Source organism: Cherax quadricarinatus, chromosome 76 (genome assembly GCF_038502225.1).
Source record: "Cherax quadricarinatus isolate ZL_2023a chromosome 76, ASM3850222v1, whole genome shotgun sequence".
NCBI lineage: Eukaryota > Metazoa > Arthropoda > Malacostraca > Decapoda > Parastacidae > Cherax > Cherax quadricarinatus.
Window position 1 is genome coordinate 14,833,061 of NC_091367.1, and position 12,126 is coordinate 14,845,186.

The 12,126-nt window shown below is 44.2% G+C and overlaps 1 protein-coding gene across 3 annotated transcripts in view; it reads left to right on the top strand.

The window, feature by feature from the left end:
• The window catches only part of LOC128703636 (zwei Ig domain protein zig-8), a 154,622-nt gene that overhangs the window by 135,031 nt on the left and 7,465 nt on the right, over positions 1-12,126 (top strand). For 2 of the 3 annotated variants that reach the window (XM_053798379.2, XM_053798378.2), the window contains exon 5: positions 2,223-2,391. The exons of the other annotated variant lie outside the window; for it this stretch is intronic. In XM_053798379.2, the coding sequence (XP_053654354.1) occupies positions 2,223-2,391 (169 nt within the window). The remainder of the gene's footprint in view (positions 1-2,222; positions 2,392-12,126) is intronic. 3 annotated transcript variants of the gene reach the window in all.

Genomic DNA, 12,126 nt, shown 5'->3' on the forward strand with positions numbered 1-12,126 from the left:
CTATGAGGTGATATAACCTATTTTGGAAAAAAAATTGAAAATAAATTTGTTTATACTGACTTGTGAGATCATACCTGGAGTTACCTGGAGGTTATTCCGGGGATCAACGCCCCCGCGGCCCGGTCCATGACCATGATCATTCATAAAGAATGAAAAGGCACAATACCGTGACTGGAACAACACACAAATAACCCGCACATAGAACATAAGAACATAAGGAAGAAGGAACACTGCAGCAGGCCTACTGGCCCATGCGAGGCACGTCCAAGTCTCCTACCGGCTTAAGCCAATGGAGAGTCAATGGTCCAAATCGAACCGAAGTTTTTTTTTTTTTTTTTTTATTCACCGGTATTCTCCCGACCCAGGTCTTTTCCAAGCAGTGGTGACCCGGCCTTGGCTCCCTATCTGGGGAGTGTCTCGAGACTTAAGTCTCCCATGGGAGGAAGGACAAGTACCTCCTCATCTTTGGGACCAAGTGTCCCCAGGCCTAGCCACATTCCCCGCCCTCACGGGGCTCGTAGGGAGAAGCTAGGCCTCTGGTCTGCCATCTACCCCGCCTCGAAGGGGCTCGTGGGGATGGCAGCCTTATGAGCTGCAGATGGTAGCAAGCTCAGGCCTTATTAACCGAAAATGTCATCACAAGTTTTATTCTATGTTCTGGTTGTTTGTGTATTCTGAGATCATCTGATGTTATGCAAAATTATTTATCAGTTTAAGCTGTAAAGCTGCATATTTGCCAAAATGCAATCATAATTTAAAACTTGGAATTGATGGATTATATGCAATAACCAGATAAATTAATTGTCTGACCTGCTTCAGTCGGAGGTCCAAATATACAAATTTTCTCACCTGATTTTGTCTCCATGTGAGTTATATCTCTCCATTACACAGGTAAGGTTTTACGTAGACCCATACAATTTTCTGAAATATTTACAGTGAAGTCATATGGTAAATTACGAACAACGTAACCTAGAATAACTCGATAAAGTCAATGTCTCTTTATTTCCATTAATATGTGCTTGCTACTCACGAAAGTTTTGAGTTTTGAGACACTGATCGCGGGTTCTATCCCCGCCCGTGGTATGGTGTGCTTACTGCATTATGTTCTTCAGAGACTCGTAGACTGAGCGAACATTTAATAAACACAACATTTCGTTCAGAGTTATATCAAGATACTTTAGAAAGCTTGAACTGAACGAAGCTACGTTTTTTAATAAAGGTTCGTTTTGTTTACCTGTCTTTGATTTGCTTTATGAAGGCTGATGACCCATCCGTAATAAATTAATTTTATGCATTGAACTTCGTGCTCTCAGTAATTATATTCACGTACTGATCTCCGTGACATCAGTGACCACACTAGTGCTGTGCTTGAAGACACTTGAGGAAACACTTAGAATATTTTAAGATGGAAACGTTTTGGTTCTGGGACCTTGTGCTTCAGCTTCAAAAAAAATGTTTATATAGGGAATGGTTCCTATATTAGAGGAAAAGTTTGGCTACGAGTGGCTTCTCCAGTCCAACTCTCTACCTATATATACACTGTCTTTTTAACCTCTGTATGTTAGAAGTGATCAAGGTTCCACGACCGAAACGTTTTCTATATATATATATATATATATATATATATACACACACATACACACACACACACACACACACACACACACACACACACACACACACACACACACACACATTAGGAATGAAGAAGTCACTCGTGGAGAAACGAGTCTTTTTCCACCTCTTTTTGGTATTACTATGCAATTTTTCGATTTTTTAATGTACTGATCTTAGTGAGAATTTTAATAATAAGTTGGAAAAGTATGATAGAAGTGTTTTAGAAAACTGACAAGTTGAAGAATGAGGCACTAGTGCAATACTTCGGTATTTTTATGGTGGGAACGTTTCGCCAGGCAGTGGTTTCATCAGTCATTTATCAAAATTGGTGGACTAGACACATCGACTCCAGGCTGAGGGACGGATTACCTCAGACTCCTCCTCATCTTCCTGTTTTTCTCGCAAATGGCTGGCGAAACGTTTCCACAGTAAAAATACTACACTAGTCTCTCATTTTTCACGAGTGAGAAAGATTGGATTAGAGAAGGAGTAGCAGCATACCTACTGACCTCCCATTCCCAATATGCTGGCCGCAGTGCTCTTCCAATCCAATATTCAACGATTATATTCAGACATTGATCTCCTTGTGTTCCTCATGTTGACAGAGCTTCAGCTACAGCAGCAGCCGGGGCGGGGTATCCATCATCTTGGAAAAGGGCCCCACCACCATCAGTTACCTCTTGCTTACCTCCGCCCGTCTGGCAGACACGGGGATGTACACTTGTGCTGCCTCTAACCTCAACACCACCAGTGTCATGCTTCACGTTCTTGATGGTAACTATGTGGCCTCCTCCTCCTCCTAGGGTTGCATGATGGTAGAATTCCCAACAAAATATTAGGTAAATTCATATGCAACTAATGTGACATTTTATTGTGGCAACGTTTCTCTTTCCATGAGCTTTGTCAAGCCTAATTGAACTTCACGGAACTACACAGGATTCAAGCTTCTAGCATCTCAAGTAAGTTTATTCAGGTATACACAAATACACTTACATTGATTATCATACATAGCAGCATATGTGTAAAGAACCTGGGATAACCCAAAAAAGTCAGACAAAGTGACTTATTTCCATTGGGGTCCTTTTGTACACGTCAGATCTAGCCATTTTTGGAGGGAGATCTTTTCATGACCTACTAGTCTTCTTGGATCTATGACAAAGCTGCTGGAGAGCGAAACGTTGCCACAATAAAATGGCATATTAGTTGCGTTTGTGTCCATTTACCTTACGTTTGTATGATGCTTGGGCTTATATTTTGTTAGGACTGCTTTTGTTTTTGTTTTGCTTTGTGAGTTATGCTGCTTGGGTTTGTTTTTGAGACATTTTATGATTCTCTGGTTTGTTTTTGAGACGTTCCTTGATTCTCTGGTTTGTTTTAGAGATGTTTTATGATTATCTGGTTTGTTTTTGAGACGCTTTATGATTATCTGGTTTGTTTTTGAGACGTTTTATGATTGTCTGGTTTGTTTTTGATACGTTTTATGATTATCTGGTTTGTTTTTGAGACGTTTTATGATTATCTGGTTTGTTTTTTAGACGTTTTATGATTATCTGGTTTGTTTTTGAGACGCTTTATGATTATCTGGTTTGTTTTTGAGACGTTTTATGATTATCTGGTTTGTTTTTTTAGACGTTTTATGATTATCTGGTTTGTTTTTGAGACGTTTTATGATTATCTGGTTTGTTTTTGAGAGGTTATATGATGCTCGGGTTTATTTTTTGACTTTCTACTCTTCATGGATTTATTTTTGTGGTTTTTTATGCTTGATTTCGAACTATGTAAAGTCAAAATGTCGGAGCCATTTGCGTCAGGACAAGTGAAAGTCGAGAATAACTGAATACAACTAGGTGAGTATAAGCCGAGAATAACTGAGTACAACTAGGTGAGTACAAGCCGAGACTAGCAGAGTACAACTAGATGAGGACAAGCCAAGAATAACCGAGTACAACTAGGTGAGTAGAAAATGCTGAGTACAAATAGATAAAAACAGTTAAGCGAGTACAAGTAAATGAATATAAGCACCGACGCTAAATGCAAAAGTAATTCATGTCAAAAGATTTGATTTTTTAAAAAAAAATCAGCCTAAAATTACAGAGTCCTTATTTTAAGGCAACAACCTAGTTGGCCTTTTTCCAAGATGCTGTACCTTGATGCTAATGAAAGGACCTACTCTTCCTTTTCCTCGGATCACACCTGCTTGTGACCTATATAGTGGTTCAGATCATCCCCAAGTGATGGAATTCACGAAGGACATACACAATCAGCAAATATTCTGTTAGTGGGATGGATTGTGAAGGACCTGCCTAGTATGGGCCAGTAGGCCTGCTGCAGTGTCCCTCCTTTCTTATGATTTTATGTTTTGATGTTAACCCAAGATGCATGAAATCATGCAAAAAAACCCAGAAGCGTATAAAAAACTGAAACCCTGAGCATAAAAACCTATCAGAGGACAACCCTACACAGCATAAAAACCCATTAGAGCACAAAACCCAACAGCATAAAAGCAAATCAGAGGACAAACCCAGACAGCATAAAAACCCATCAGAGGACAAACCCACACAGTATAAAAATCCAAAAGAGGACATACCCACGCAGCATAAAAACCCGAGGATATACCCACGCAGCATAAAAACCAGAGGACATACCCACGCAGCATAAAAACCAGAGGACACACCCAAGAAGCATAAAATATCAGAGGACAAACCCAGAAGGACCTGAGTTCCTTGAAGATTACGGCGCACAGTAGGCTTCTGAAAAAGCCTACTGTGTAGGGGTAAGGTTTCGGAATGAAGACACCTAACTGTTGCCAATGTGTCTTGTATTGTATACCATATTAATTTACAATTCTTGACATTATGTCCTTGTATTAATAAAGCCACTGGAGGGCGAAACGTCTACAGTAAAGATACCCAGATGTTTTACATGTGTCTATTTTCATCTCGTCGGTATTAAATAACATTCATGTACAACCAGACTGTTGTTATTAGTGTTCTGCCGGCCCGCATGGCCATCACAGCCTGTGCTAATATCATATACATGTATATCATTTGTAGGGCGGGCATAAGTAACGAAAAATTATTTAGATTTTCAACTCTCCTGTTATTTCGTAGATTCTCGAGAATTGATTCATGTTTTTACTAGATTTTCGTCCCTGTTGTAAAATCTCCAGTGAGTAATGGATCAAATCTTAACGTGTTTTTTTGACTGCGATTTTGTGCATCAATTTTTTTTTTTTTCCAATTCCCAAAAAGACGTTTTGTATCAGTTTTTCTTTATATGTATAAATGTTTTAGTTTCTGTTCAGTATATTAACGTCTCGGTGCTGCTTTTCCTTCACTGTGACAAACTCGTTTATAATTTATTGAATCCTCCTCCCCCCCTGTACATATTTATACGTTCTTTTTCAATATATGATCTCCCAGGTTCTCCCAGTCGAGCATATTTTATAGAGAAGAAGTACTCCTCTGTACTCACCATCTTTATGCACTGGTGTACTCACCTTCTCTATGTAATGGTGTACACACCCACTCCCTGCACCGGTGTACTCACCCACTCCCTACACTGGTGTACTCACCCACTCCCTACACTGGTGTACTCACCCACTCCCTACACTGGTGTACTCACCCACTCCCTACACTGGTGTACTCACCCACTCCCTACACTGGTGTACTCACCCACTCCCTGCACTAGTGTACTCACCCACTCCCTACACTGGTGTACTCACCCACTCCCTACACTGGTGTACTCACCCACTCCCTACACTGGTGTACTCACCCACTCCCTGCACTAGTGTACTCACCCACTCCCTACACTGGTGTACTCACCCACTCCCTGCACTAGTGTACTCACCCACTCCCTACACTGGTGTACTCACCCACTCCCTGCACTAGTGTACTCACCCACTCCCTACACTCCCTGTACTCACCCACTCCCTACACTGGTGTACTCACCCACTCCCTACACTGTTGTACTCACCCACTCCCTACACTGGTGTACTCACCCACTCCCTACACTGGTGTACTCACCCACTCCCTACACTGGCGTACTCACCCACTCCCTACACCGGTGTACTCACCCACTCCCTACACCGGTGTACTCACCCACTCCCTACACTGGTGTACTCACCCACTCCCTACACTGGTGTACTCACCCACTCCCTGCACTGGTGTACTCACCCACTCCCTACACTGTACTCACCCACTCCCTACACTGGCGTACTCACCCACTCCCTACACTGGCGTACTCACCCACTCCCTACACTGGTGTACTCACCCACTCCCTACACTGGTGTACTCACCCACTCCCTACACTGGTGTACTCACCCACTCCCTGCACTGGTGTACTCACCCACTCCCTACACTGGTGTACTCACCCACTCCCTGCACTAGTGTACTCACCCACTCCCTACACTGGTGTACTCACCCACTCCCTACACTGGTGTACTCACCCACTCCCTGCACTAGTGTACTCACCCACTCCCTACACTGGTGTACTCACCCACTCCCTGCACTAGTGTACTCACCCACTCCCTACACTGGTGTACTCACCCACTCCCTACACTGGTGTACTCACCCACTCCCTACACTGGTGTACTCACCCACTCCCTACACTGGTGTACTCACCCACTCCCTACACTGGTGTACTCACCCACTCCCTACACTGGTGTACTCACCCACTCCCTGCACTAGTGTACTCACCCACTCCCTACACTGGTGTACTCACCCACTCCCTGCATTAGTGTACTCACCCACTCCCTACACTGGCGTACTCACCCACTCCCTACACTGGTGTACTCACCCACTCCCTACACTGGTGTACTCACCCACTCCCTACACTGGTGTACTCACCCACTCCCTGCATTAGTGTACTCACCCACTCCCTACACTGGTGTACTCACCCACTCCCTACACTGGTGTACTCACCCACTCCCTACACTGGCGTACTCACCCACTCCCTACACTGGTGTACTCACCCACTCCCTACACTGGTGTACTCACCCACTCCCTACACTGGTGTACTCACCCACTCCCTGCATTAGTGTACTCACCCACTCCCTACACTGGTGTACTCACCCACTCCCTACACTGGTGTACTCACCCACTCCCTACACTGTTGTACTCACCCACTCCCTACACTAGTGTACTCACCCACTCCCTACACTAGTGTACTCACCCACTCCCTACACTGGTGTACTCACCCACTCCCTACACTGGTGTACTCACCCACTCCCTACACTGGTGTACTCACCCACTCCCTGCATTAGTGTACTCACCCACTCCCTACACTGGTGTACTCACCCACTCCCTACACTGGTGTACTCACCCACTCCCTACACTGTTGTACTCACCCACTCCCTAGTGTACTCACCCACTCCCTACACTGGTGTACTCACCCACTCCCTACACTGGTGTACTCACCCACTCCCTACACTGGTGTACTCACCCACTCCCTACACTGGTGTACTCACCCACTCCCTACACTGGTGTACTCACCCACTCCCTACACTGGTGTACTCACCCACTCCCTACACTAGTGTACTCACCCACTCCCTGCACTGGCGTACTCACCCACTCCCTACACTGGTGTACTCACCCACTCCCTACATTGGTGTGCGCAGAATCGTTCGCAAAGGGAAGACTGATTTTCTTCTATCCGGGCCAATTCTGTAATTACTGGACTTGAATTCACTGAATATCTTTGCACATCCGCTATTTATTAGGTTCCCTACGCATGGATTTACGCATATCTGCACTTTAATGAGATAGTGACTGAAGCATATTGCATTTCAAATGATGTCTCTGATTAGTTCCTCAATGTTCGTGAAGGTGACATCGTTTCCAATAGGCTCCGTTGTCTCTTGGGTCGAGGCAAACTATTCACAGAGCCACAATAGCTGTATGGTGTTAGTTACGCTAGCTCACACAATGAGGTCCAGGGATCGATCCCCCGGTAGGGCTTGAAAACATTAGCACGTGTTTTCACAAGACACCTGCTGTCCATGTAGACCCATCAGTAAAATAGGTACCTGGGTGTTAATCGACTAGTGTGGGTCGCATCCTGGGAGAAAATTAACATGCAATTGTAAAAATAAATATTATAATGACATGCACTTGTAATAATAGTAATAAATAATAATAAATAATAATAATAATAATAATAATAATAATAATAATAATAATAATAATAATAATAATAATAAATAATAAATATAATGACTTTAATCGCCATTTTTAATTTAACATTTAGAAAATTGATATTAATAAAAAAATGTTAATGTGCATCCACTACTGCTTTAGAAATAATAGAAGAAGGAACAGTTACTTAGATTTTTCTTTAAAAGTAATTGACGTACTTATGATTAGACGTCTACGTCTCAACTAGAGATTAAAACATCTTTCTTGATTCGAAGTCAACAGTGGCGAGAAGTAAACAGGACTTAGACAAGCAAGACCTAGACAAGCAAGGAGAGAGTAAGACCTAGCCAAGCAAGGAGTAAGCAAAGCCTAGGCAAGCAAGAATCAAACCAAGCAAGAAGCAAGGCCTAGCCAAGCAGAGAGTAAGCAAGGCTTAGGCAAGCAAGAAGTAAGCAAGGCTTAGGCAAGCAAGAAGTAAGCAAGGCCTAACCAAGCAAGAAGCAAGGCCTAGCCAAGCAAGGAGTAAGCAAGGCCTAGGCAAGCAAGAAGGCCTTAACAAGCAAGGCCTAGGCAAACAACAAGGAAAGAAGAAGAAAATGAAGTGACAAAGAAAATAAAGATGAAGAAAGAAATATCTGGAAAACCAAGAAAACAAGACAAATGTTTACTGTAAGAAATGTAATAAGAAACTAAGAATTAAAAGATAAAAAAAAAGAACGCAAGATAAAAAACAAGGAGATAAACATCAAATAAGCAAGAATCAAGTTTGGTGTAAATGTCACACTATCAACAATAGTGAAGAAAGACGTATGTTAGAGCACATGTGTTTACCAGGACGACCTTTCACTCAGAACTTGATCAAGTCGTTCTAACTTGTTCCGTAACAAGTCTCTTGTCTTCACGAAAGCCAATCAAGCAATCAAGAAGCTACAGCGAAGCAAGCAAAAGGAAGTTAGTGAAAAGCAAGAAGCAATAAAAGAAAGCATTCAAGCAAGAAGCAAACAAGCAAGCAAGCAAGCAAGCAAGCAAGCAAGCAAGCAGGCAGGCGTCCCTGACCTGACCCAAGCAAACAACACTTAATTTATTTCCTCCTCAAAGAGTTTACCAGCAAAAATATGTTAAAAGGGAGGCATCATATTTCCAGCCGAGCTATTAACCTGACCTGTGTGTGTGTGTGTGTGTGTGTGTATGTGTGTGTGTGTGTGTGTGTGTGTGTGTGTGTGTGTGTGTGTGTGTGTGTGTGTGTGTGTGTGTGTGTGTGTGTGTGTGTGTATGTGTGTGTGTGTGTGTGTATGTGTGTGTGTGTGTGTACTCACCTAATTGTACTCACCTAATTGTGGTTGCAGGGGTCGAGACTCAGCTCCTGGCCCCGCCTCTTCACTGATCGCTACTGGATCCTCTCTCTCTCTGCTTCCTGAGCTTTGTCATACCTCTTCTTAAAACTATGTATGGTTCCTGCCTCCACTACTTCACTTGCTAGGCTATTCCACTTGCTGACAACTCTATGACTGAAGAAATACTTCCTAACGTCCCTGTGACTCGTCTGAGTCTTCAGCTTCCAGTTGTGACCCCTTGTCCCTGTGTCCCCTCTCTGGAACATCCTATCTCTGTCCACCTTGTCTATTCCCCGCAGTATCTTGTATGTCGTTATCATGTCTCCCCTGACCCTTCTGTCCTCCAGTGTCGTCAGTCCGATTTCCCTTAACCTTTCCTCGTACGACATTCCCTTGAGCTCTGGGACTAGCCTTGTTGCAAACCTTTGTACTTTCTCTAACTTCTTGACGTGCTTGACCAGGTGTGGGTTCCAGACTGGTGCTGCATACTCCAGTATGGGCCTAACATACACAGTGTACAGTGTCTTGAACGATTCCTTATTGAGGTATCGGAACGCTATTCTCAGGTTTGCCAGGCGCCCGTATGCTGCAGCGGTTATTTGGTTGATGTGTGCCTCCGGTGATGTACTCGGTGTTATGGTCACCCCAAGGTCTTTCTCCCTGAGTGAGGTCTGTAGTCTTTGTCCACCTAGCCTATATTCTGTCTGCGGTCTTCTTTGCCCCTCCCCAATCTTCATGACTTTGCATTTGGCTGGATTGAATTCGAGGAGCCAGTTACTGGACCACATGTCCAGCCTCTCCAGGTCTCTTTGCAGTCCTGCCTCATCCTCGTCCGATTTAATTCTTCTCATCAACTTCACGTCATCTGCGAACAGGGACACTTCAGAGTCTATTCCTTCCATCATGTCGTTCACATATATCAAAAATAGCACTGGTCCTAGAACTGACCCCTGTGGGACCCCGCTCGTAACAGGCGCCCACTGTGATACCTCTTCACGTACCATGACTCGTTGCTGCCTCCCTGTCAGGTATTCCCTTATCCATTGCAGTGCCCTTCCTTTTATGTGTGCCTGATCCTCCAGCTTCTGCACTAATCTCTTGTGGGGAACTGTGTCAAAGGCCTTCCTGCAGTCTAGGAAAACGCAATCTACCCAACCCTCTCTCTCGTGTCTTACTTCTGTTACCTTGTCATAAAACTCCAGGAGGTTTGTGATACAAGATTTGCCTTCCATGAACCCATGCTGGTTTTCATTTATAATCTTGTTCCTTTCCAGGTGTTCGACCACTCTCCTCCTGATAATCTTCTCCATGACTTTGCACACAATACATGTCAGAGACACAGGTCTGTAGTTTAGTGCCTCGTTTCTGTTTCCTTTCTTAAATATGGGGACTACATTAGCTGTCTTCCATTTCTCAGGTAGTTGCCCAGTTTCAAGGGATGTGTTGAAGATTGTGGTTAGAGGCACACACAGCATCTCTGCTCCTTCTCTAAGGACCCATGGGGAGATGTTGTCCGGTCCCATCGCCTTTGAGGTGTCAAGGTCACTTAAGAGCTTCTTCACCTCCTCCTCAGTTGTTCGTATGTCATCCAACACTTGTTGGTATATTCCCTCTTGATGTTCCCTTCTGTGCTGTCTTCCCACAGCCCTTCCTGTCTCTACTGTAAAAACTTCCTTAAATCTCCTGTTCAGCTCCTCACATACCTCCTGATCATTTCTTGTGAGTTCTCCACCTTCTGTCCTTAATCTGATCACCTGGTCTTTGACTGTTGTCTTCCTCCTGATGTGGCTATACAACAGTTTCGGGTCAGTCTTGATTCTCGATGCTATGTCATTTTCATACTGTCGCTGGGCCTCCCTCCTTACCTGTGCGTACTCATTCCTGGCTCTGCGACTGATCTCCCTATTTTCGTGTGTTCTCTGCCTTCTGTACTTTTTCCATTCTCTATTGCACTTTGTTTTTGCCTCCTTACACCGTCGGGTAAACCAGGGGCTTGTTCTGGTCTTCCCGTTGTTACTGTTGCCCTTGGGAATGAACTTTTCCACTGCCTCCTTGCATTTTGTTGCTACATATTCCATCATTTCATTTACTGGCTTTCCTGCCAGTTCTCTGTCCCACTGGACCTCCCGCATGAAGTTCTTCAACCCTATGTAGTCCCCTCTTTTATAGTCAGGCTTTTCCCATTCTACTCCTGTTATTCTCTCCACTTGCAGCTCTACTATGTATTCAAAGCACAGAACCACGTGGTCGCTAGCTCCTAGGGGACTCTCATACTTGATGTCCTCAATGTCTGAGCTGCCCAGGGTGAACACAAGGTCCAATCTTGCTGGTTCATCCTCCCCTCTCACTCTGGTAGTGTCCTTAACATGTTGGTGCATGAGGTTTTCCAGCACCACGTCCAACATCCTGGCTCTCCATGTTTCGGGACCCCCATGTGGCTCCAGGTTTTCCCAGTCAATCTCCCTGTGGTTGAAATCCCCCATAACCAGCAACTTTGCTCTGCTGGAGTGAGCTCTTCTTGCCACCTCAGCAAGTGTGTCCACCATTGCTCTGTTGCTCTCTTCATATTCCTCTCTTGGCCTCCTGCAGTTCTGTGGTGGATTATACATCGCTGCAATGACCACTTTGTGTTCCCCAGACTGAAGTGTACCTGCTATGTAGTCTCTTTCTCCTGTCTCATCTATTCCTTCCATTTTCTCGAATTTCCATCTGTTTTTTACGAGCAGAGCAACCCCACCTCCCCCCCTACCCCTTCTATCTTTCCTCATGATCTGGTATCCTGGTGGGAAGATTGCATCTGTTATTGTCTCCATGAGTTTTGTTTCTGTAACTGCTATGATGTCTGGGGACTTCTCATTGATTCTTTCTTGCCATTCCTCATGTTTATTCGTTAATCCATCTGCATTTGTGTACCAAACCTTCAACTTCTGTTCTAATACTGTAACTGTGGTGCGGGGGGTGGAAACAGAGGGATCGGTGTGTGATGGTTGGTTTGGAATGTTCAGTTGCCTTGGGGGTGTCGTGGCTGGAGTCCTTCTGCA